General features: G+C 35.3%; 2 protein-coding genes across 2 annotated transcripts; both read right to left on the minus strand.

The window, feature by feature from the left end:
* Positions 1-1,366: 1,366 nt before the first annotated feature.
* LOC141677873 (NADH dehydrogenase [ubiquinone] iron-sulfur protein 5-B) lies at positions 1,367-9,587 on the minus strand. The gene is made up of 2 exons (XM_074483983.1): positions 9,319-9,587; positions 1,367-1,666 (listed from the first exon to the last, which is right to left on the minus strand). Exons 1-2 carry the CDS (start codon positions 9,466-9,468, stop codon positions 1,565-1,567), a joined length of 252 nt encoding a protein of 83 aa, XP_074340084.1. The 5' UTR covers positions 9,469-9,587; the 3' UTR covers positions 1,367-1,564.
* Positions 9,588-25,364: 15,777 nt separating this feature from the next.
* Positions 25,365-25,880, minus strand: LOC141680461 (uncharacterized). The gene has a single exon (XM_074486683.1). It carries the CDS (start codon positions 25,878-25,880, stop codon positions 25,365-25,367), a length of 516 nt encoding a protein of 171 aa, XP_074342784.1.
* Between the last annotated feature and the right edge of the window lie 1,861 nt (positions 25,881-27,741).

Below are 27,741 nucleotides of genomic sequence, written 5' to 3' on the forward strand. Positions count from 1 at the left end.
ACTGAAATGATATTTTTTTTTTATTGTAGAAGATATTCAAATTTACAAAACAGAAATATGTTCTTCTTTAATATAATCCCAGCTAACAAAATTAATAAACTTTTATTATACTGTAAAATCAATATCCTTACCTATTTAGTAAAACATGCGTGTAATATCAAATATACAAATATAAATATAGTATCTTAAAACTTAAAAATGTATTTTGCTCAATACACTACACAAATTAAAAAATAATCAAGTTTAATGGCTTGATATATATAATATTCACTTAAATTGACTAATTAATTTAAATAACTATACATTTATTAGATAAAAAAATCCGTCAAATAAATGGATTAATGGGTCGGGATTAGTGTCAAGATTCTGCGGGTCAATATTTACTGAATCGAGTTAGTGCCGGAACTAAAATTTGGCTTAAGAATAGGTCGACACAAACTCAATCCGTAATCCGAAACTGACATTACTCCCACTCATTGCCTTTGTATGTATAGGTTTGTGTATAAAGGCACCAGAGAGTGGCTTTTTTTTAAATAATTCTAAACTCTGTTGTAATTATAATTATGCTATTAATGATCACAAATTTTCTTTAATATTGTATGGTCATTTGATTTAGTTTGTTAGTAATAATGGTATTATTAATAAATAACCGAAAATAAAAAAAATCGTTAATTAAAATTTTCAACGTTTCAATTTTGTATAATAGTATAAATAGATAGTCCATATTAGAATCAATGAATTAAATACCACTTACAATTAAAATAATTGTTAAGGATAGTTAAATAAATTTAACATGTATTATACCGACAAAATTTTTAATATTTCATGTTATAATAAAAGATAGATAGTTAGAATTGGAATTTTTAACATTTTCAAGCTATTTTTTATATATATTAAAAAATAACTATCCCTAAAGTATACATACATGTATAGCTTTTTATATTTTTTACAGTCTGATTTTTTAACATTTATGTGTTATATTGATTTATATGCTTTATTTATTTACTTAATATATTAATTTTTTTACTTTTTTTTAAAAAGGTGGTAACAATTTTTTGGAAAGGAATTAACTAAACCAATATCTTGTATTTGCTTGTAATAGTACAATCCAGATATATCGTATCACTTTTCATCACCGTGTTGTAGGACATTTGTATTAGGAATTGACTTATCCTTTTTTCTTCCATTGAAATTGAAATTTTACACTGATTTCTTTCATCAGATTATCAGCTAATCCCAACACAAGGTGAGAAACTATAGTCGCACACAGATATGCAAATATTGGCAGTGAGAGTGAACAAGTGATAAAAAAATTATTCTCAAAAAAAAAAGTGATAAAAAAATTCATCATCACAAGTTGCTACAATTGTCACAAAGAAAGTCAGATAGACAATACCATAAAAATTAAAACAAGACATTAGTTCAGTTCACTTCAGTTCAGTTCAGTTTAGTTTGGAAAAACAAAAGGACTGACATCAATATTTTTACTGAACTCGAATCTAATTAGATCGCACAAGTCAATCATTATTGCAAACTCCAAAAGGGTGAATGTAAAATTACAACACTAGTGGGGCTGAACCTCGTGCCCAACTTCCCCTTTCGCTTTTGACGCAGCTGCTCTTAGTTGGCGCTGCTCTTCTTTGTAGATCCTGTTTCTTCTTTGAAACTGCCAGATAAAGTTTAAACAAAGCATTGAGAATTAACAGTTCTTATCAATCTTTAACAAATGAAAGGAAGTTAAGGCTCCTTCAATTCGAAAGTCAAAGGTAGCAAAGAATTGCAGGTGTCGGCATATATCTTTTGTCAAACAAGAATACCGGAAGGCACAGATAAATGTTAGCATTATTAAATTGTTTTACTTCAATAAAAAAGAAAGAATCGGAAATTTTTTTTGGTTTTATGGATGACCAAGATCTCGAATGAAAATGCTTATTGTCTTTATTATCCTAATCACATAATACTTGACAAAATTTCAATATGTATCCCACAACTTCATGTAGATTATAAATTTATAATTAAAATAAGATTAAGGTATTACTACATAATGCTGAAGAGCTTTAGATTAGCCTAAAATAGTGACTTCTCTTTAAAATTTAAATAGCATACTTCAAATTTCAAAAAGGCTGATTCTTGACCATGAGATTATCTCCTAACTAGTTCCAGGACTGTAATTGCCCTTATTATTTACACTAGATTTATAACAACATATACAAACATGTCGTCAGAAGGCAAAAGAAAAGAGTAGGTATAAAAAACCTGACACGCCAGAAATTAAAGTTAATCCAATATTCTGACAAAAAAAAAGTTAATCCAATACATTCAAAAAAAATATAAATGTCATTTGTAACTTAATTATAAGCCCAAAACTCCTGTGTGCCTGTCAAAAACACTTGTTTGTCAAATCTAAAAGGATATGGCGACACTTCACTTCTATCTATCTTAGTTCATAGGCCAACTTCCCCATTTAGTACAAATCCCGAAAAGTTTAGATTAACCGGCCAGGCAAGGTAAGTACAAAGAACAAGATCGAAACTATAGATCATATTGTTTTCTATCAATAGCACAAAGCACTCTACTCCCAACGATAACAAAAACTATCATGTAGGACAATGGGTCAATAAGCCCAAAGAGAGTATTTGGCAACAATATAATAGGCTTTGGAGGCCCAATTAGTAATATAGTATTTATAATCCTTTAATATAGGATATTAGCTAATTAGGATTTGAGTTTGTTTAGGAAAGTAGTTTATTATATATAGGACTTTTTTATTGTAATTCATCAGATTATTATGATTGGATTTTGATATTGAGTTGTTCTCTTGCGAGAGTTTTCTGTGAAACCCCCTAAACCCTAATTATTCCCTGCCTCCCCTATCAAAGTGGTATCAGAGCCAATTTATCCCTCTTCCGTCGCCAAATCAAACCCATAAATCTGAAACCAACCTTCATCCATCTGCAAACCCTAGCCACACCAGAAAATACGTATATTCCAGCCCATATATATACGTGTCTCTTTTAGAATTTTAATCATACACCTTCCAGCATACACAGAGCAGCAAACCAACACCATCCACCCGATTGTGAAGCAAGCAGACGAGAAGAATGCCAGAGAAAATCTGTCAAAGGATCGTATATACATACATATACATATACGTATATTAGCGTGTATTATATCCAATTCTAGAACCGTTTCTGCCCTTCTAGAATATTACAAAATTGTCCGCAATCTTTGAGAGGACTCCAGAACAGCCCCTACTCCAGAACAGCCCGTGGACTTTTTCAGAATTTCATAACAGTTCTGAACTTTCTGAAAACTGCTAGTCAGCACTTAAGTTCACGGTTACACAATGGTTAACGGAGAAGTAAACAACCGTCTTGATGCGCATATCGAGGAAAACAATACGAGATTACAAAATCTCGAGGAAACAGTTGCAGGTCTGAGTTTGCAAGTGCAAGATTTACAAGCGACGCTCAAACTAATCAGTGACCGCCTTGGTGTACCAGCCTCAACCTAAACCTAATGTTCCTGAACAGAAAATTAATACAGTGAAACTTGAAGCTGCTGAGTTTCGTGGGGATCAAGAACCAGATGTATTCCTAGATTGGCTACATAGTGTTGATAGCCGAGGATAAGAAGGTTGTTTTCATTGCTGCGAAATTGAGAGGAATTGCTCGTATTTGGTGGGAGCAACATCAAAGATCTGGGTATCATCATGTGGCAAGATGGGAAGACATGAGAGCTGCTTTGGTTCGCGGGTTTAAGCCTGCAGATTATAAACAACGTGCTTCACTTCAGTTCACTGAGCTTGTGCAAGGAAGTAAGACCGTAGCAGATTACACTCGACAATTCTATAGTTTGGCAGCACAATCTGAATTTCCTTGGGATGAAGATGTTCTAATTTCTTTGTATCGTTGAGGCTTAAATCATGATATTTCAGGTAAAGTAGCTGGTAGTAGATGCTTTCTTTTGAAGGATGTTATTCAGATTGCACACTCTGTTGAGGATGATTTGAAGAGAAGGAGCATCGGTAGGAGTTCATTCTCTAGCCCGTCGAGGAATGAATATGTTATTCCAGATTCCATTCAAGGCCAACAAACAGTTAATAGCAAAGTTAACTGCGCTCCAGTCTCATCACAAGGTAGTAACACTAGTAGATGCTTTAATTGTCAAGGAATTGGGCATAAACCTTTCGAGTGCCCTTCTCCTAAAATGAAAACTTCGAAAAGAGTCAATGTGATGGAAAAAGAAAATTATGATGATTTATATGTTGAGATGACTAAAGAAGATTTAGAGGTCGAAGATCATTTAGAGAAGGCAGCAAATCTTGGAGTTATTCAAGAGGGTGCGATTAATCTCCGCCTACGACGCCAAAAAATCTTTCAAACTAGAGTTACATGTGCTCGTAAGTTGTGTTCTCTTATCATTGATACTATGTGTTGTACTAATGTTATATCTAAGGAGGCAATTTGTAGGTTGGGTTTAAAGGTGGAATTGCATCCTGAACCTTACGATATAACATGGATCGATGATACAAAGTTGCGCGTTCGGGAAAGGTGTTTGGTGACATTTTCAATTGGGAGATTTAATGATAGAGTGATATATGACTTGCTTCCGTTAAAGCTTTGTGATGTCATTTTAGGATGTCCATGGCTTGTTGATCGAGATGCTCATCATATCACACGTGCTAACACTTATACAGTTGTTAAGGGTGGTCGTCGATATACTCTTACGGGTGATCGTTCTCATGTACCACTTATGCAAGGTTCTTTGGTGCTCTATCAATCTTCTTGTGATTTTATTAACTCGACGAAGTCGAGTTCTTTTCAGCGGAGGAGAGTTGATGTAGGAAAATGGGTCAATAAGCCCAAAGAGAGTATTTGGCAACAATATAATATGCTTTGGAGGCCCAATTAGTTATATAGTATTTATTATCTTTTAATATAGGATATTAGCTAATTAGGATTTAAGTTGTTTAGGAAAGTAGTTTATTATATATAGGACTTTTTTATTGTAATTCATCAGATTATTATGATTGGATTTTGATATTGAGTTGTTCTCTTGCGAGAGTTTTCTGTGAAACCCCCCTAAACCCTAATTATTCCCTGCCTCCCCTATCAAACTATGTATCCTGTTGTGTTTTTATCAATGGTATAAAATGTACTATGGTAATAAAAAAATCTTGTTTGTTTGTTATATCAAATAACACAAACTGCATTGCGGGCAAAACCTTAGAGAAAGTCCAATACAATACCAAACATGGACTCATTCCTATAATTTAGAAACAAATGCAGAAAAACACAAATCCAAAGGAGTTGCATAACTGGATGCAAAATATGCATAAGTGCATAATTGGTTCTAAATTTGAAACCGGAGATGCATATATGCTTTTAGACACATCACCAATTAATCATAAATGAAATGTATGTTGGTGTACTTTAATGAAAGTAAGAAAGAGAGACAAAAGCTACCTAAATTTGGAATTATTTGGCAAAATGTAACTATCATTGGAATTGAGGTTTTATTATGGCACCAAAAAACACTTTTCGGTGGCAATGGCCATTACATTCTTCATCTAGCACCAGACTTTCTCCTAATCATATTTGTATAAATTAAAATTTGAAGTACAAGCTGATATATGAAGTATAATAGTAAATCGCTTGTTAGAAATCTTGAAATATATTATGGGTTATATTGTACTATTATTGTAATAATCCTAGAAGATAGTGTTTCAATACAGGATTCATTATCTTAAATTATTTAGTCATTACTGTTATTAATCTGTCTAAAGAAACAAAAAATGAGATGTTTAATTGCCCTAAAATATTGTACAGAGGTTTTACAAAATTTTAGTCAAATATTCTTAGGTTGTAGATAGATTATAGGAAGTTTTAATTCTAATTTACATATAGAAATTAGTAGATTTAGTGATATAGTAGGAGACATCAGATGTCATCACAGGAACATATCAGCTGATGAGTGATTACATATATGATATAATATTAAATTTTAGACAATGGACCGTTCAGACTACCTAAGTTTGCTTCAGGTCTCTCTCTTGTATACTTATCTCTCTCAGCATGCTTATTTTCCACCAACTTGAATATATTAGGTAACTCGAGGTGCCTAAATTAATGGGGCCTAGTAACCAGTTGGTACAATAACAGAGGCTCTTAACAAGAACATAAATTACGGTGTAAATTGGTCTGGGTAAGATTTGTGTGCTTAAGGAATCGAACACGGTATGACCGAAGATGCCAATAATATTTTGTTTATGCTGCTAGGATTCCAGTTGTTGCTGGTAGTATATTGAAAAACTTTTGTTCGTTTTTACAAGAGTTATGTCAGGGTCCATGAAAAAATTAAATTGAGCTTTAGCTTGTGTCTCTTGATGACTCTGGTGGTTTTAATATGCTGATATATATTAGAGACCAGGAAGCTAGGAAACACGGGCACGGCAAAAAGGGTGCCGTCACGTGCAAGAAATAGTTGACACGGCGACTTGGCACCGACACGGCTAAGGCTCTGTTTGGGATTGCTGTTAAAAATTGCTGTGCTATTAGAAAAAGTGCTGCTGGAAAAAGTGCTGTTGTAAAAATCAGATGACTGTTTGGTAATTTTTTTGATTCGTATATGTTTTGATGCAAAAAATTAAAAATAATGATGTTTTGGTAAGGTTTGATGGTGAAATCAGCATCTGCTCCCGCAACAGCTGAAAATCAGCTTTTTCTAAAAGCATGGGGGGACTTGCTTTCTCTAACAGCAGCTTTTAAGCCAAAAGCACTTTTCAGAAAAGCAGCTTTTAAATTTTACCAAACAGTTTTTTAACTGCTTTTCAGCGAAAAGCTGCTGTAGCTGTCTGCAACAGCAATATCAAACACACCCTAAGTCCGACAAGCCAGACACACAAACAGAAGGAGACACAGCTCCGATTTTTTACTCTAATATCAATCATTCTCATCTTATGTATCCTATTTATGTTTTTCGTATGCCCATATATCAATCTGATGTATTTACATATAAATACATACATATATATAACACTATTTGTATCTAGGGTTCAGGGTGTTTAAAGTTTATATACACCTACAATAAGGTGCAGAAGAATTTGATGGGAATTTTCCATTGTGGCAATGTACCTACAATAAGGTTTATATTTTCTACAAATCTTATATTTTTCATTGCTATCTTTTTTTCCGTGTCCCCTATCCAGGACACTTTGATAATTGGAGAATCCCCGTATCCCGTGTCTCCGTATCCGAGTCAGTGCTTCCTAGCCAGGAAGTAGTAGCTCTGTTTAAAATGGGAGTTGAGAAAGAGCCATTATTGATACTTCGGTTAATGGGCTTTACAAGTTTAAAGATTAATTAACCCCCTGGTATTTTCAGGTACGTGTAGTTTGAAAGGCTAAAGGATGGCCTGAATCTTTTATTTGGGTCGCCTTATTATTAAAGTACTGCATATTGACACTTAGTTCTAATAGATCCATCGAGCTCGGGTAGCATCCTATCTGCATTCTTGGACATACCGATTCCTTGGATTTCCTCTCAGAAAGGTGTCTTCTCTTCTTGCAGATGCAGCTTGATGGTCAAAGCTACGGACACTATTACATAAGACGATAGTCCGATCCATATTTGCTTTCCTAAAACTAATTGTATAAAAATAATCTCTAAGAGCAACTATAACAGAGGTAACTATAACCTAGGTCTGGATTTGGCCGCAAAATATTGTCATAAAAGGTGCTGCTTTAAACCAGCACACCTGTACCTCACTTATTCCTGTAATTTTAAACAAAAGTTTAAGTTGTTTTACAGAGGTCTTTTGTGTTATCATGATCATTGTTTCCTTCCTACATCAGATAGCTTGATGGTCAAAGTCGGTTACAAATCAAATAACATGTCTGTATTTAACTGCACCATCCCTTTTAATATGCAGGTCAGTCACTAGACAACCCAAACTCTTCATTATTACAGGACAATAACACCTTGCTTTCACGTAGCTCGCACTATAAAATCTATCAGCGTATATTAATACTGTGTATCTCATCTGAGGACCTTCACTATGTTACTCACCTGACCAGCAAGTGAGATACTAGTAGATAACCTCTATACCATATTTATCATTTTTCCAAGTCGTGTGTGTCCATATATTTACCTACGTTGCCTATTCCACTAGTGAGATGAAACCCGAAAGATACACAGACACACTTAAGAGTTAAAAATTTAAATCGTTTGCCAAGAGAGGAACCACTACAACTATGATGGGATTAAATCGGTCTTTATGTTAAATAAAATTCCTTAAATCAATTCTCTGGACCTATATTTGTGACAGTTTAAGGTACCCAATTTTTTAAAGTTAGAGTCACTGTCACGGAACTAAGAACATGAAGAAGTTAGTTGCTCAACTTGTAAAATATAATCAGTTTAGTCTAGCTGGTAGTCAGTTAATAAAGCATTAACTGACTGTAATATTTGTGTTTCAAAAAAAAAAGACACCTGATATATAGATGATTCAGTCACTGTACAGCATAAGAATGTGAACGACTACCTCTTGAAGTTATTATCATGACGGAAACACGCAGGAATGAAGTTAGGATAGCAGCAAGCAAATTATGAGAACTTAATACAATTATTAGCGGCACATAATGCAGAGTAATGAACTTCAAGTAGTGAGGTTGCATGAGAGCTATTCGGAAAGAAAAAGAAGGGATCAGGGAGTACTGAATCAACTTCAAGTAGAAATGTAACCGTTATTTATTCTTTCATATGATTTAAACTCTATTTTCATTCTAAATACTTCGATTCAGCAAGTTTCTGAGCATGGTTTGGGGAAAACAAACATGAGAGTCAATTTTATCTTAAAAATCTCGATTATATATATATATTGGAAATTTGGTTGGTTACAATATACACTACTGTTATTTATTACTAATAATTGACTAGTTGTATAATTATATGTTGACTCTAATCTTAACACATTTCAGCCCCCAATATACATTAATTACATAGCAAATTACAGCAATAATCAAACACAATAAACATCAAAATACCCCAACTTCACAAACATTATTACGGTCTGCCTATCAAAAATTATGATTATAAATGAATCAGGTCGAAGAAAGGGGCTGATTTAATAATAGCAGTAAAATAGCAGATCGGAATGAGTAAGACAGTAAAAGAGAGAGGGGGGCGAGAGAGAGAGAGAGAGAGCGAGAGAGAGAGAGGGGGAGAGAGAGAGAGGGAGGGAGAGAGGGAGAGGGAGCGGGAGAGGGAGAAAGAGAGAAGGAGACAGATAGAGAGAGAGAGAGAGAGAGAGAGAGACCTCTTTGGAATGGTGAAGACACTCGAGATAGTCTTCGCGAAGAAGAGAACAATCTTTGGGTTCTCTACAACGAGACATACACTCACTGAAGTCCATCCAGAAATCGTAGCATCGGCCTTTGTTTCCCGTAATTCCCCATCCTGATGCCATCACTATGATCTCTCTCCTTCTGCTCTCTCTCTCTCTTTAACCTCTGTTCGGCTACAGGCAGATATGAGAAATGAGAAATGAGAGTGAACATTGAAGATCTTTGTTTTCAACGGATCGGGTTGGATCCGCTCCCAAACAATAATATTCCAGAGGGAAATGCACAATTGGGCCTGACTTTGACAAGCCTTAAAAAGCTCGTGTTTTGATCGGATCAGATTTTTCGGGCTTTGATTTTGACCGGATCGGGCTGTATCGGGCTTTCCGGAAATATCATAGCCCATTTGGGCCCTCGAGGCGGGCTTAATCGGGCATTTTTTTGGGCCTGATCGAATCGGGCCGGGTTTTTTTCTAATTTAAATCGGATCGAGTTTTATTAAAAATTCTGAAGACTACATGTGTTAACAACTAGATTATCGTAAAAATGTATTAGTTTACATGGAATATTTTACGAAAACATTACTTCGTTGAAAACATTTACGTTCGGTAAAAAATAAAAATATTTATAGAATAATATGTTTTCTCGTTATTATCCAAATATGTGTAGTGTACTCAGTATATCTTATTTCATTATTTATGCCATGAAGTATATAAATAATATTATTAATCACAAATATGTATATATATGTGTGTTTAAAGTATTATTTATATTTATAGTAAATGTGAATTCATAAATATATAAGAAAATATATTAGAATAATCATATTTTAACCGAGGTTTTTCGAACTTTTAATCGGGCCGGGCCGAAGCCCGGATTTTTAACCGGGTCGGGCCTTGCCTAAAAATATAGGGCCCATCGAGGCCCTAAGCCCGGGTCGGCCTTGACCAGGCTTTGACCGGATCGGGCCGGGCCAGATTTTCGGGCATGGGCTTTTTGTGCATCTCTAATCCACACCTACCTTTTTCGATTAACATTTTCATTTTTCATTTTATTCTTTCTGAGTCACCCGAAATTAAAATAGGTTTTTAGAATGAATCAATATCTTTACCTATATAAAGTAAAATATCAGTTAGTTTTAGAATCGCTCGAATTTTTTTATCTATTTTTTACAACTTTCTGAAATCAAAACTTTCTTTTCTAGTTTCTATTTTTAGATAACAAAATCGTAACCTTTTTTAAGTTAAATATAAGATATAATAAAATCGAAACATTTTTTAATTTTACTAAGATTTGTGAAGGACTTTGCTAAGATTGCGACTCTGTTGACCAAGCTGACCAGGAAGAACGAGAAAGTTATCTGGATAGAGAAATGTGAGAAGAGCTTCCGAGAATTGAAAAAGAGTTTAGTAATAGCTCCAGTGCCGGCATTGCCAAATGAGACGGGAAACTTCGTAATCTACAGTGATGCTTCTTTGAAAGGGTTGGGTTGTGTGTTGATGCAACATGATAAAGTTATTGCTTACGCCTCTAGACAGTTAAAACCTCATGAGCAAAAGTATCCAGTGCATGATTTGGAGTTAGCAGCGATCGTGTTCGCGTTGAAGCTGTGGAGACATTACTTGTATGGAGAAAAATGCGAGATTTACACAGATCATAAAAGTTTAAAGTATATATTCACCCAGAAGGATCTAAACATGAGACAACGGAGATGGCTAGAACTGATTAAAGATTACGATTGTTCTATTAACTATCACCCAGGCAAGGCCAATGTAGTGGCAGATGCCCTGAGCAGGAAGGAAAGATTGAATGCGATCAAAGTTTCTGAGGAACTCGCGAAAGAATTGGAAAAGTTGGAAATCGAAATTCGAACACTAGAAGGTAATAAGGAGCAATTGTATGAGATCACTTTTCAGCCGGAATTGATGGACAAGATTAAGAAGTGCCAGGAAGAAATAATGAACCAAGAACTAGATAGCTTCACCGGAGAAGAACTTTATGTTAGATATATTTGATAATGTCATGGCTAATATGATTTATGTTTAGATTTCAGATCTTACTTAACAGGACAAATCAGTACTTAACCATTAATCAGTACTTATACTGGAAGTCAGGACTTAAGGATATCAGTACTTATATTATCAGGAGATAATCATCAGAAGTTAGATATCAGAACTTAAGTGCTGAAGGACGTTCAGATAAGGACAGCAACTGATTAAAGGAAAGAAGATCGAGATAAACATAAGAAGAGATATGCATGAAGAAGGAGTTCCGTGAAGAATGGAATACTTGGAAGAAAAGATATCTGATTGATATATTTTAGGAAGCAGAATTATATTCCATATCAATTAGCGATTATCTTGTAACTGTGTAGTATATAAACACAGACATAGGGTTTACACTATAAGTGTTATCATATTCAAGAAGATTATTCATTGTAACCCTAGCAGCTCTCGTGATATTTGTTCATCACTGAGAGGTAACAGTTCCATACTGTAACAGAGTTTATTGTTTCAATAAAGTTTATTTTCTGTTACTCAAGATATTAAAGTTCAATTTGATTGTATTATACAATGTATTCACCCCCTCTACAGTGTGTGTGTGACCTAACAAGTGGTATCAGAGCTAATCTGTTAACACACATACAGTTAAAGATCCAAACACAATCATGTCTGACACAGAAACTCCAACTAAGCCTACCAAAACTGAAGAACCTCCAAAGACACAAATTCAAAGTCGGTATGAGACTATCAGAGTTCCCATACTGAGACCATCTGAATATCCCATATGGAAGGTAAGGATGACCATGTTCCTGGAAGTAACAGATCCAGAATACCTTGATAGAATCAAGGAAGGGCCTCACAAACCAACCAAGCTCGCTGTTGCAGTTGCAGGTGAAGCATCAAAGACCGTACCAAAGGAGAAGAGTGATTATACTGCTGAAGATATAGCATCAATTGCTAAGGATGCTAAGGTACGACACTTACTTCATAGTGCCATTGATAATGTAATGTCAAACAGGGTAATCAACTGCAAGACTGCTAAGGAGATATGGGATGCTATGGAAACAAGGTGTCAGGGAACTGACACAATTAAGAAGAACAGGAAGACAATACTCACTCAAGAGTATGAACATTTTGACTCAAAGACTAATGAGTCATTGAATGATTTATATGATAGATTTGTCAAACTTTTGAATGATTTGTCATTGGTTGATAAAGAGTATGATCTTGAAGATTCAAACCTTAAATTCCTATTAGCTCTTCCTGAATGCTGGGATTTGAAAGTAACAACAATAAGAGACAACTACAATCTTGATGAAACAACTCTTGATGAAATCTATGGAATGCTCAAGACTCATGAACTTGAGATGGAACAAAGAAACAAGAGGAAAGGAGGAAAGTCAAGGATAGTTGCTCTTAAGGCTGAAGAAGAATCCCCCAAAGCAGCTTCCTCAAGGAAAGACAAGGGTAAAGCTCTTTTCATAAAGTCTGAAACTGAGTCATCAAGTTCTGAAAGTGATGATGACTCAGATTCTGAAAGCTTGCCTAAGACTGATGCTGATGAGGAGATGATGAAGCTGTGTGCTCTTATGGTGAAAGGAATCACAAAGATTGCATACAGGAAGTTCAGGAAGGGAAAGAAGTTTTCCAGGAAAGGCATAAGTTCTGATAAGAAGAATTTCAGAAGATCTGAAGGCAGAGGAGGAAAGTCTGACAGAGGAGATTATACCAATGTTAAATGCTATAACTGTGGTGAGAAAGGCCACATATCTCCTGATTGCAAGAAGGTAAAGGGTGACAAAGGCAAGGCTCTTGTCATAAAGCAGAAAAGCTGGACAGACACCTTAGACTCTGAAAGTGAGGAGAACTATGCATTGATGGCAAATGCTGATAAAGAAAGTGCTGAGAGCAGTTCTGAAGCTGCTGAAACAAAGGTACCTCAGACTACTTATGCTTTTCATACTGATGATATTAATGAGTTGAGAAGATATCTTAAAACCATGTTTATTAGTTATAGAGATCAAACTTTAACATGTGAAAGATTAACTTCTGAAAATCTTGCTTTTAAGAAAAGAAATGATTTCTTAGAAAAAGAGTTAGTCATGTTCCATCAAACTCAGAAGGATAGAGATGATGCTTTTTATGTTAGGGATGAAGTGCTAAAAATGAATGAATCTCTAAAAACTGAGTTAGAAAAGGAAAGAGAGATTATCAGGACTTGGACTAACTCTGGCAAAACAACTCAAAATTTGCTAAGTAGTGGAAACTGGAAAGAGGGCTTAGGTTATGGAGAGGATAAGAATGATAAAGGAACTGAAGAAATTAAGCCTGTTGTTAAGCAAAAGCCAAAGTTAAAACATGTTAAGTTTGTAACTGTAAAGTCTGAAAATGAGAAATCAGAAGTTAAAGAGGAATTAACTTCTGACAAACTAAAACAGGAAAAGACAGCTGAAGTAAACATAGGCTTAATGACAAAGAAGCAGCTTAAGCATAAGCTGAAAGATGTTAAGAATGCAAACAAGGTAAAATCACCTAGGAAAAATAGGAATGGAAAGGAAGGTGTGAATAAAAGCAATGATTATAAACCTGTTCCTGATGCTCCTAGGAAAACATGTCATAACTGTGGAAGTTCTAACCATCTGGCTTCTTTTTGCAGTAAGAATAAAAATAATAACTCCTTACCTTCAAAATCAGGAGTTAAGAGTCAGTCTGTTAGATACAAACCACAAAATCCTTGTTTTCATTGTGGTAGTTTATGGCATTCCATTTATACTTGTAAGGAATATCATAGTTTGTACTATGATTATTATCAAATAAAACCTTCTTTGAAGAAAGTTTCCATTGTTCCTTCTAGTGTAAATTCTGATTCAAAGTCTGATAGTGTAAGTTCTGATAAGAAAAATGTTAACATAAACTCTGATGTTAAATCCGCTGCAAATGTTAACAAACTTAATAAGGCCAAAGGATCCAAGCAGGTTTGGGTCCTTAAAACTAATAATTAGTGGTCTTTGTGATTGCAGGGCAACAGGAAAAATATTCTAGTTCTGGACAGTGGATGTTCAGGACATATGACTGGAAATAAGGCCCTGTTATCAGACTTTATGGAGAAAGTTGGCCTAAGTGTTTCTTATGGAGATGGCAACATTGGAAAAACATTGGGATATGGCAATATCAATCTTGGGAATGTCATAATTAAAGAAGTAGCTCTGGTCTCAGGACTTAAACACAATCTGCTGAGTATAAGTCAAATCTGTGACAGAGGTTATCATGTTGATTTCTTTGAAGAACACTGTGAAATTGTGAGTAAATCTAAAGGCAAAGTTGTTCTGAAAGGATACAGGCGTGGTAACATTTATGAAGCTAAGCTTTCAACAAGTACTGATGGTTCTGCAATTTGTCTGATGAGTAGAGCACCAATTGAAGAAAGCTGGAATTGGCACAAGAAACTCTCTCATTTAAATTTCAACAATATAAATGAACTGGTCAAGAAAGATCTTGTGAGAGGACTTCCAAAGTCAGTATTTGCTCCTGATGGCCTTTGTGATTCTTGTCAGAAGGCCAAACAAAGAAAATCTTCATTTAAGAGCAAGACTTAATCATCAATTCTTGAGCCTTATCATCTTCTACATGTTGATCTATTTGGTCCAGTGAATGTCATGTCTATTGCAAAGAAGAAATATGCATTGGTCATAGTGGATGAGTTCACCAGATACACATGGGTGTATTTCTTGCACACAAAAAGTGAAACTGCATCTATCTTGATTGATCATGTCAAATATCTGGATAAATTGGTCAAAGATTCTGTGAAAATCTTAAGGAGTGATAATGGCACTGAGTTTAAGAATTTGATAATGGAAGAGTTCTGCAAAAACCATGGAATAAAGCAGGAATTTTCTTCTCCTGGAACTCCACAGCAAAATGGAGTTGTTGAAAGGAAGAATAGAACTCTCATTGAAGCTGCACGTACAATGCTTGAAGAAGCAAAGCTTCCAACCTATTTCTGGGCTGAAGCTGTGCAGACTGCTTGTTTTACTCAAAATGCAACACTCATTAACAAGCATGGAAAAACACCATATGAGATGGTGAAGAAAAAGAAGCCAAATCTGAAGTACTTTCATGTATTTGGATGCAAGTGTTTTGTTCTCAAGACTCATCCTGAACAGCTATCCAAGTTTGATCTAAAAGCTGATGAAGGAATCTTTGTTGGATATCCACTTTCCACAAAAGCCTTCAGAGTCTATAATTTGAGAACAAAAGTGGTCATGGAATCTATCAATGTCTCTTTTGATGACAAGAAGATTACTGGTCTTGAAGATTTCATTGACCATGATCAGCTGAGATTTGAAAATGAAGACTCAAATTCTGATACTGAAAATCCTGACAGTCTAAGTCCTGATACTGTAAACTCCGATGGATTAAATTCTGATGTTATTGAAACTGTGGTGACTACGTCAAAGGAAGATGCACCTATGCAGGGGGAGCATACTCAAGATCTTACCACATCTCAAGAAACATCAGAACATACATCTGGCTCTTCAAGTTTTGATTCGTCAAGTTCTGATAAGCCAAGTTCTGATAGTGCTGAAAATCTAAATACTGAAGAATCCAACTCAGAGAGCATAGCTTCAGGGGGAGTATCAGAAAATGAAAATGAAGACAGCATGGATCATGGGGGAGCATACAGTTCTAAAGAAAACCTTCCATCTGCAAGGAAGTGGACAAAATCACATACACCTGATTTGATAATTGGAAATCCTGATGCAGGTGTCAGAACTAGAACAGGTACTTCAAATGAATGTCTTTACAATTCTTTTCTCTCTCAGACTGAGCCAAAGAAAGTGGAAGAAGCTCTTCAAGATGCTGATTGGGTGCAAGCAATGCAGGAAGAGTTAAATGAATTTGAAAGAAACAATGTCTGGACCCTAGTGCCAAGACCAAAGAATAGATCTGTTGTTGGTACAAAGTGGGTATTCAGAAACAAAACTGACAGTGATGGCATACTTACAAGGAATAAGGCAAGGCTGGTTACAAAAGGATATTCTTAACAGGAGGGAATTGATTATGATGAAACATTTGCACCAGTTGTTAGGTTAGAAGCCATAAGGATATTTTTGGCTTATGCTGCTCACAAAAAGTTTACTGTCTTTCAAATGGATGTGAAAAGTGCTTTTCTCAATGGAGAATTGGAGGAGGAAGTATATGTTGAACAACCTCCAGGCTTTGTAGATTCCAAACATCCAGATTATGTCTACAGGCTTGATAAAGCACTTTATGGACTTAAGCAAGCTCCTAGAGCATGGTATGAGACTTTAGCTCAGTTTCTTCTGGAAAGTGGATTCAACAGAGGAACAATAGACAAAACACTGTTCTACCTCAACCATGGAAAGGACTTACTTCTGGTCCAGATTTATGTTGATGATATCATTTTTGGGTCTACAAATGACAGACTTTGCAAGAAGTTTGTCAAACTGATGCAGTCAAGATATTAGATGAGTATGATGGGGGAACTTAGCTATTTTCTGGGCCTTCAAGTCAAGCAGAATGAAGAAGGTACTTTTATTTGTCAAACTAAGTACACCAGAAACTTGCTGAAGAAATTTGGAATGCAAGATTGTTCAAGTGCATCCACTCCCATGGCCACTGCAACAAAACTGGATAAGGATACTGGTAAATCAGTAGATATTACTGATTACAGAGGTACGATTGGCTCTCTACTCTATCTAACTGCTAGTAGACCTGATATCATGTATGCTACCTGTCTTTGTGCAAGATTTCAAGCAGATCCAAGAGAACCTCACTTAACAGCTGTGAAAAGAATTTTTAAGTATCTTAAAGGAACAGCTGATCTGGGATTGTGGTATCCTAGAGAATCAGATTTTAAACTAATAGGTTACTGAGATGCAGATTTTGCAGGTTGCAAAATTGACAGGAAAAGCACAACTGGAAGCTGCTAATTCCTTGGAGGCAGATTGGTTTCTTGGTTCAGCAAGAAATAAAAGTCAATTTCCACATCAACTGCAGAAGCAGAGTATATTGCTGCAGGAATTCTTTGGATGAAGAATCAGTTACTGGATTATGGGTTAATATATTTCAAAATCCCTATTTACTGTGATAATCAAAGTGCTATTTCTATGACAGGTAATCCAGTTCAACACTCTATGATAAAGCACATCAGCATCAGGTACCACTTCATAAGGGAACATGTGGATGAAGGTACAGTGGAATTGAACTTTGTTCCATCAGATCAACAACTAGCAGATATCTTCACAAAACCATTGTGTGAAGCCACTTTTACAAGATTGGTAAATGAACTTGGAATGGTTTCAGGTTCTTTTTCTAAATCTGCCTAGTTTTGTTCTGATGCATCAGACTTTATGATCAGTATTTACAGAGTGTAATCTCTTTGTGTATTCTGTGATTAATTGAAATATGCGTTTAAGTACTGATTATTGTCTGATATATGTTTCTAAACTCTGATAAGTGATATGTCTGTTTAAGTAACTATTCAATCCTATGAGGATAACTGTGCTAGATACTGACCTAGTAGTCTTTAATAAACAAATGATCCCATGTAAGAAGTAATTATTTCTGTGGAAATCTTATGACACAAGCAAATTCTGATAATTGAGCTTAGTTGAGTTTACTTTGTTTATCTTATTACTAAGTCACAAATTAGAATAATGCTACTCATCTGTTAATTTCTGATACTAGTAAAACTGCTGAATGTACTAAGTGCTGATAAACCTCACTTATCAAAAGAAAAAGCAAAAGGATCAAAGAATAAAATCAGGTACTCCTTTGAGATCTAGAGTAAAAATGTGGAAGGGACGACCCAAGTGCAATGCTGGTATTAAGTAAATATGCATTAGAAAAGCAAAATATTTTCTTGGTGACTTTTCACACTCTATGATTACTGGAGAAATACTCTGATAATAGCATAAATTCTGATAAGCAGTCGTGACTCACTTACACTAAGAAGCCACTGTAAAATAGAATTTAAAAAGATGCATAAAATTAGCACAAAACAGTTGAGGTGGACTCAAGCATGAACTCATTCATCAGTAGGTTTCAGAATAATGACAGCTCTTTAGCAAAATTTTAGTTATGCCTTATTTCTAAGATGTACTGAAGTGAATCAGACTTTACTCTTTGTCTGCTATTTAGCTTGATGCACACACTAATCACTCCATCTGAATGATGAAAATTACTGTGGTGGTCTATGTTGTTTTAGATAAACACATTGTGTCATTTTGCACTAATTCTGAGGACAAGTTCTGGTTGCATATTCTGAAGATTAAGTTCTGAAGTATAACTCAGAACTTGTATGAGGATTTACTCAGATAAGCATTCCTTTTTCGAGTTAAGAAATTATGTTCTGATGACTGTTAAGTTCTGATATAAGTCTAAGTTCTGATATTACAGTCTAAATTCTTTACTTGACTTATCTGTGGATAAAATTTGATAACAGTCTCGGTTCAAACTAGAATATGTTGAAGTGGAAGATTAATAGTCACTATGGTTAGGGTTAAAGGTATTCGTACTTGAACAGTCTACTTTTACTTGTTACTTGTGCGCATTAAACCATGTTTTCTCTTTCCAATGAATGTTATTCTTTTTCCAAGTCTGGGGAGATGAAGTAGAATTAATTCTACCTATCAGCATTAAATTCCTTTGTGTCTGTAAAACATATCCTAGTAAATGCTGATCCTGATACTTATAGATCTGTTTATTCTGATGTCCAACCAACTGCAACCACCTAAACACCACAACAATCAGCACCTACCACTCATTCTACTCAACCTACCCTCAGGAAATATCTCAAATCCTATCTCTCCACTTCACAGACTGTTCAACCCTCATCCCTCAGCACCTACTGTGAAGCCTTCATCCTCCAAGCCAAAGAGGACAAAGACTGTTCCTCAAACACCTCAAAAGAGAAGGAGGATTGCCTTGAGAGATGAATCTGATACTGAGGACCAGGTTCCTTCTTCAGAACCTCTTGTAGTGAAGCTGAGAAAGAGACTTCTCGGAAGGATTCTGGAATTGGGGGATCTAGGCTTCTCAAAAGGCTTAGAAGAATGACAGTTCCTGAAACTCCCAAGGAATCCAAATCAACAAAGAGATACAAGAAACAGAGGGCAAAAAGGCAAGTTTCAGATGATGAAGAGGAAGCAACTAAGGAAGGAGATCAGGAATCTCTGATCTCACAAGACAAGGAATTTGCTACAGTCACTTCTTCTCCATCAACTCCATCTAAGGAAGCTGTTTCTGAAAAGGCTAACACACCATCTGTGTCTCCTGTTGATCCAGGCACAAGTGCTGATATTGATGTTCAAAACTTGGTTGTGCCTGAAGTAATTCTCTTAGAAGCTCCAACAGCAACTAATCCTTCAACAACACATGTTACTGATGTTGTTCAAACTCCAGAGTTATCTACAACACCTTCTCTGCATCAAGATGCTGATGATCAGACTTTAGGTGAGCATCAGGATATGGCTGTTGATCAGAACTTAGAACCAGATCAACAATTAGAGGATGCTGAAGCCTCCATTGCTACACACACTGTTATCTTATCAGAAGATACTGATTCTTTAAGTTCTGATGCTGCAAATGCTGGAGATACTGGTGATGCTGCTCCAACTGCAGATGCTGATGAAGCAGGTCCTTCAGGATATGCTCCTCAACAAACTATTCTTAAGTCTGAACATATTAAGAAGTTTGTTACCCGAGAAGCACCAGTGCCTTGGAGTGAAACTCCTGCAGGACGGGAGTGGACTAAGGAATGGAACTCAGTTTCATGTGTTCCAAATGATATTCATCTTGCTGAGCACTTGACTAAAGCTGATGAAATGTTAATTCTGATGATTTCAAAACCCAGCTTAGAGTCACTGCATGAGTACTAAGCATCTACAAGGTCTTCATTCAACTACTCGTGCAGAGCTACACAAGATTCAGGAAGAATTTATTAAGCAAGGAGAAGTTTGGAAAATTGCTAAGAAAAAGTTCTTCCAACCTACCATTGACAGGATTGCTTATATTGAGAAGACTCAAGATAATCAACAAGCTCAGATTGATGATATTCTGAAAAATCAAGCTTCTCAGCAATCACAACTTAATGAAATCCAATCTTCAGTGGAATTGCTTGTCTCTCTTCTTTACCTGCTGATACCAAAAAGGGGGAGAAAGTAATTAAGTCCAAATGCAAGACTGACAAGACACGGAAAGGGAAGGATGATGGAAAAGATGATCGAGGAAGCTCTGGAATGGGTAGAGGTCATAGTCAAGGTAGATGATTCACATCAAGACATGCTAGTCACAGGACAAGTTCTGATACTGGAAAAAGAATAAGTTCTGCTACTGGTAAAAGGATAAGTTCTGATGAACTTTTAGATCTTGATGAGGAAATGTCAAGACAGTTATTTCTTCAGGAAAATCCAGGAATGGACTTGGAGAGTTTAATGGAAGAAGAAGCCAGGCTTAAATCAGAGAAAGTCACATCTAAATCTGAAGCTTCTGGTAAAAAGCCACTTCCAAAACTCAAAGGCATTGTGATCAAAGAAAGGACATATGATTTATGTTTAGATTTCAGATCTTACTTAAAAGGACAAATCAGTACTTAACCATCAATCAGTACTTATACTGAAAGTCAGGACTTAAGGATATCAGTACTTATATTATCAGGAGATAATCATCAGAAGTTAGATATCATAACTTAAGTGATGAAGGACGTTCAGATAAGGACAGTAGCTGATTAAAGGAAAGAAGATCGAGATAAACATAAGAAGAGATATGCATGAAGAAGGAGTTCCGTGAAGAATGGAATACTTGGAAGAAAAGATATCCGATTGATATATTTTAGGAAGCAGAATTATATTCCATATCAATTAGTGATTATCTTGTAACTGTGTAGTATATAAACACAGACATAGGGTTTACACTATAAGTGTTATTATATTCAAGAAGATTATTCATTGTAACCTTAGCAGCTCTCGTGATATTTGTTCATCACTGAGAGGTAACAGTTCCATACTGTAACAGAGTTTATTGTTTCAATAAAGTTTGTTTTCTGTTACTTAAGATATTAAAGTTCGATTTGATTGTATTATACACTGTATTCACCCCCTTCTATAGTGTGTGTGACCTAACAACTTATAAATGAACGAGCATTAAGTAAGGCAGAACTAAAAGAGAGGAATTTGGCTAAACATTATTAACTCAAGGGAGTCAAGTTATTTCAAGAGTATGAGGCAAGACATAGATGTCAAAGACTTTCTGATAATATGACAAAGAACAGAATAGACGTTATATGTGAATAGACGTCAAGGGAGAGCATTGCAGTTAACTATGTATGAGAACTCCTTGGAACCAAAAAAATGATAATATGCGTTAGAATATGCGGGTGATACCTCCAGGTTAATAAATTTTCTCTATTCGATTGTGATTTAAGGAATTAAGATACGATGATACGTTGTGCGTCAATCATATCCAGTCGAGATTCTCTCGTTAATTTTATAATTTTATAAAGCCGGGAATTGTCAAACTTCAACTATTTTTACGTTTTTACAACCCGAAACTCTTCCGAAAACTCATTACTACCCTAATCTGGTAATTCCGGACATTTTCTGTGTTTTAACTTTTTCGATCCGGATTACGGTTTGACCCGTGGGCGGCCGGCGCAAAATTTTCGATACGATAATCATTTCGATAAAGCAACAAAACCCGTATTCTCGAAAGACGGGATAATATTACATTATTTTTGTATAAAGTGTTTTATAAAAAAGCCCGGTTTGGATAATTATCCAATACAGATATCAAATCAGATCATTTTTGCAGTTACTTAGCGGCTAAGTAACTAATTTATCGATCCAATACGATCCAAAATGAACCAATATTCCATAAATATAAATAGCTTTTTCTTATTTCATTTTATTCGTATAATCATAATCAATCAGTAAAAAATAGAATTTGCAGAGAAAGCCCCTAAAAATACCGTGTTCTTGAAAATCAAACCCTCGAACGAAGGCGTTATCGAACTCCGATTCGGACGTGCCATATATCAAATCGAAGCTCTCGAAAAGTACTTTCTGAATCAATCAACCATTTTAATGCAGAAATCAAGGTGATTTTCTTATTTATTTATTTTAATTCGAATTATTTGATAATTAAAATATGAATTTTTGTTCTTGATGTTTTTGTGTGATTTGATGCTAGAAACATGTAGATCGTTTCTTCCTAGTCATTTTGATATATTATATGATGAATTTGGAGTTCATTAACATATAGAAAATTGAGTTGGATTATCCGATTAATGAAATTAGGGTTTATATAGTATGCATGTTCTTAATTGAAATTGGGCGTTTTTGATTCTGGGGTTATCTGATCGTTTTGATGATTGATATAACTTCCTTACGTGATTTACAATCGATTCATGTATTTATTAGTATCAAACGATTGCTGACTCGATGAAATCGTGTTTTTATTACTTTTTGTTTATTTCATTTTTACTTGGACTTTTATGGATTTTAGATGTTCTTGTTGCAGATTTGATTGATATAAATAGATTCCACGATTCCTGAACTTCGATTTCGTATATAAACCGTGTTGTCTGGTTGAGGAATCAGTTATTTTGATATATTGCCGGAAAAAGCTCGACCATGGCCGGATTTAATGGTATTTTAGCCGGAATCGATGAACCCAGAGTTGATTGTTGCTTATGGATTTGCATGGGTTGGGGGATCGATGTGTGTGTTGTTGCACTCAAAACTGAGACAAACGAGATTGTTTTAAGCTCAACGGAGCTTGGCCGGAAATACGGCCATCTGCCGGAGTCTGCAGAAGTGTTGCCAGATTTTTGGTGTTCTTCGTGACCCGAATCCAACCCAGGAAAGATACCCGGTTTTAATCATGTTCTGCCCAAATCAGATTCTAAAAATGTGTTTTTGGATTGTATTTTTAAAAATAAATGAAAAATCTTTTATTAATTTCAAAATTTTGATTTTAAAAACCAAAACTCATTATTTATTATTTGATAAATATTTTCAATTCAAAAATATTTCTAAATTATTTAAATAATTAATTTTAGTTGATAATTAATTATTTAATTAGTCAATTAATTTAAATATTAATTGATTATTTAACTTAATTAGTTATTAATTAATTTTAATTAATTATTTAATTAGATTTAATTATTTATTTTTGATTTAAAATTTCTGAAAAATAGTTTCGAGCTTTAAAATATTATTTTAAATTATTTTCAAGGATCGATAATTAGTATAAAATTATTTTAAAGTCATTCGGATGTTCGAACCCTATTATATAATTATAAAATGATTCGGAGACCCGTTTTAATTCTGAAAAATGTTCAAAAATCCGTATTAAATAGACTGTTTGTCCGTTTAATACGAAACGAAGATGTCTAGACTCAGAAAAATATCATGCTTTCATTAAAAAAACTTTCGAGACATAAAATCTTTCATTTCGAAAGGCCGCTTAATTTTGTAAACATTTCTGAGTCGCGTAATTATCGTAAAATTGTAATTCGACTCAATTTCAATTTTAAACATACCGAGTCGAGTGTTTTGACGAACTGAGTTATATGTTATATGAAATATGTGATATGTAACTCATGTGTTTATGTATTATATGAACTATGAGTCCGCATGTCTATTAAACTTTATAAGATATGATTAAAGATGATCCTTATCTGTTATTATCTAGCGGGTAGACGATAAGAATAAACTTATAGACTAGATAATTATATATTGTTAGTTAATTAAATGGTATCTTTTATGATAGATACACATAGTGCGAATCATTCAAGGCCAGACATAGATTGTAAAAGTAAAGCCTGATTACGTGTAGTAATGAAACGAGTGGATTCAGAATAAATATAAACCTGAAATGGTGAATGACAAGAAAGGTCAAGTAGCCTGTCAATGGAAATACAGATACATCAGGATTTAGTGTTATGACAGATAGTTAAAGATCAGAGGGTTATCAATTGAGGCAAGTATTCCTAAACTTTCTTCTAAAATACTGCAAATATTTCTTCGTTCATATTCTAAGTTCAGAATAGTTAAATGTTTTTATATTTTGTTTTAATTACTCTTATTTATGCAAGTGCCTTTTGATCTTGTTCCTTGATTATCGATTGATCTCTTGAGCAAATACCCATTCTTTCGGGTTATTTGCGAACCCAGAATAGGGATGTTTTGAAATCAAAATGATTTGACATCAAAATACTCCACGGACTGGATGGTTACGATGAGGGCCAGGAATAAGCTGGACCCTAAGGGTCAGGGAAGGCTGGACCCTTGATTATTAGGCCATAGTTGCTTGGATACCCCATATGTGGTGGGTCTATGCAGTTGGGTATAGATCCGCACTATATCTTGACTGATCAACAGGTTATAGTGCATATGTTGGTTTCTAGTGTCCAGTCTAATTTATTATTGATCGCCATTAATGACATTCCTTCTTGAATAGTTTATGATTACAAAATCAAACAAAGATTTTAGTCAAAGAGATGAATCAGTGAAACACTCACTGTTCTTTTGCATAAAAATGTGATTTATGATTAAAGGCCAAAAAGGGCCGATGTTTTATTCGCTCAACTGTTTTAAATAAATAAAAATGTTTTAAAATCATTCAAAAATCGTTTCCAGAAGTTTCTTTGATCTGATACTTGGAAACCATTTATGATACTTGCGGGGCATTTTTGTCTCACTCTTGCTTTATGAAATCCTATTTCTTTCAGTATCAAATGAGAGCAAAAGTGAAGAGATTCCAGCTGAAGGGGATTTGGAGTTGTCAGGGTGATCAATACGAGGAAATTAGTAAAGAGGTAATGAAATTATATTTAGATATGGTAATTTTAGAAGGTTAAATTCTTGTTTCATACCATAACCTGTAAGCGATCCGGAGAAATGAGGTGTTATCTGTATTTTTTTTTAATATACAGGTTTATATTATTTAAAGTTGTTTAGTGACACCCAATCCTGACCCTGAATTTGGGGATGTTACACTTGTTCATATTCTCCTTTCTCTAGACATCTCTGTAACAAGCCGCTAACAGATTTTTTGAATAGTATGCCATCAATCAAACAAAACCTGGATGCCTTCATTTTGTATGTTGTAGCTTCACTTTTATTGTTAAAGGAGATGTCTTTTGAGAGGAACTCCTTGTACTTTGTCATCCAACCATGATGCTCTCCTTCCTCTATATCCATGACATAATATTTTTCCTCATTCCTCTCCATAGCTGGTTTCAGAATGTGAATATTAGGGATGTTCAAGATGTTCATTTGTCGAGATACTGCTCCAATACCTGCCAAGGCATCTGCCTGAATGTTTTGTTCCCTTGGGACTTTTCGTATTGTAAAAGAACTGAATTTACTTTGTAGCCTCTTGATAATTTTCAGGTATGCCATCATCTTGTTATCCTTAGCTTCATAAGTTCCCTTTACGTGATTCACAATGAGTAAAGAGTCACAATTGACTTCTGAGTGTACTATGTTCAGGTCCAGAGCTATCATTATCCCAATTATTAATGCCTCATATTCAGATTCATTATTCGTTGCTTTAAACTCACAACATATAGAATATACCAAGGTGTCCCCGTGTGGCAATTTTAGTACTAGTCATAGGCATGTCCCATTGATGTTGGATGCACCATCTGTGTATAGTGACCAGGGCTCCACCTTTACAGTAGAAATCAAGTGTTGAAGTTCTTGATTTGCTTGACATAATAGGTTAGGACTGAAGTCGGCCACAAAATCAGCTAATGCTTGAGACTTGATGGTTGTTCGAGAATCGTAAGTAATGTCGTACGTGCTCAGACGTATTGACCATTTTGCCATTCGACCTGTCAGCTCTGGCTTGCTCAGCACATTCTTCAATGGGTAATTTATCTTGACACATATTTTGTATGTTTCAAAATAGTGCCTCAACTTTGTTGAAGTCATGGAGAGGGCTAACACCAGTTTTTCCAAGGACGTGTATCTATTTTCTGCGTCTAGTAGACTTTGATTCACATAGTAGACAGGAAGCTATGACCCGTCTTCTTCTCGCACAAGAACACCACTGACGGCATGATCTGTTACCAACAAGTACACATATAACGTTTCACCCGGGATGGGCTTAGATAATAGTGAAGCTGTAGATAAGTATTTTTTTAATGCTTCCAGGGCCGTCTCATGTCTTGATTCCCATTCAAACCCTTTATTTTTCTGAGTACATCATAGAACGGTTTGCATCTATCTGACGATCGTGATATAAACTTGTTGAGTGCCGCAACTCGTCATGTCAGATTTTGTACTTCTTTAACAAACCTCGGACTTGTAATTTCAGAAATAGCTTTTATTTGCTCCGAACTTGCCTCTATTCCTCTCCTAGTCACCATGTGCCCTAAAAACTTTCCTGACGATACTGCGAAGTTGCACTTGGATGAGTTGAGTTTCATATTATATGCCCTTAGCACTTCAAATACTTGCTTCAAATCCTGGACACGATCATCAGCATTTTTGATTTTACCCCATGTCATCAATATACACCTCCTTTGTATTGCCTATTTGTTCTTTGAACATTTTATTCACCAGTCGCTGAAAAGTTGCTCCCGCATTTCTTAATCCAAAAGGCATTACTAAGTAGCAATATATGCCCCTGTCCGTCACGAAGGTCATTTTCTCTGCGTCCGACGGTTCCATTCGTATTTGATTAAAACCACTCGACGCGTCGAGGAAAGTAAGCAGTTCATGTCCTGCTGTAGAGTCGACCATTATGTCAATGTGTGGCAATGGATACAGATCTTTAGGACATGCTTTGTTCAGATCCGTATAGTCAACACATACTCTCCACTTGTCGTTCTTCTTTTGTACGATTACTACGTTTGCCAACCATTCTGGGTAATCGACTTCACGAATCATTCCATTTTTCAATAACTTGTCGACTTCTTCGTTACTTATCTTGTTTCTTTCTGGTCCAAATTTGCGTCTTTTCTGTTGAACAGGGGCATAGTTGGGATCAACGTTTAGTTTGTATGTAATGATATCAGGACTGATTCCAGTGATATCACCATGGTCCCATGCAAACGCGTCTAGTCTTGTTGTTAAGAATTCAATTAAGTTAGCTTCTATGTAGGATGACACGTCTTCTCCTATGAAGACCTTCTTGTCTTTTTTTGTCAACTTCACTTCTGTCAAATTTTCTGGTCCATGTAATTCAATGACATGTGGTTCCTTTTGGATATGTTCTACAGTGGATTTTAAGCAAGTCTTGTAACATTCTCGTGCCATAGCTTGATCACCACGAATTTGCTGTACCCCCCAAGGTGTAGGAAATTTTACTACCTGATGTAGTGTGACGGAAATACTTTCATGTCGTGAATCCATGCTCGTT

Source organism: Apium graveolens, chromosome 8 (assembly GCF_009905375.1).
Source record: "Apium graveolens cultivar Ventura chromosome 8, ASM990537v1, whole genome shotgun sequence".
NCBI lineage: Eukaryota > Viridiplantae > Streptophyta > Magnoliopsida > Apiales > Apiaceae > Apium > Apium graveolens.

Bases quoted from the DNA above. Each gene is read 5' to 3' on its own strand.
- LOC141680461 (XM_074486683.1), bottom strand. From the start codon at position 25,880: ATGATAGCTCTGGACCTGAACATAGTACACTCAGAAGTCAATTGTGAC.
- LOC141677873 (XM_074483983.1), bottom strand. From the start codon at position 9,468: ATGGCATCAGGATGGGGAATTACGGGAAACAAAGGCCGATGCTACGAT. The intron at 1,667-9,318 runs GTCTCTCTCTCT...TTTATCTGGCAG, and splicing joins GTCTTCACCATTCCAAAGAG to TTTCAAAGAAGAAACAGGAT.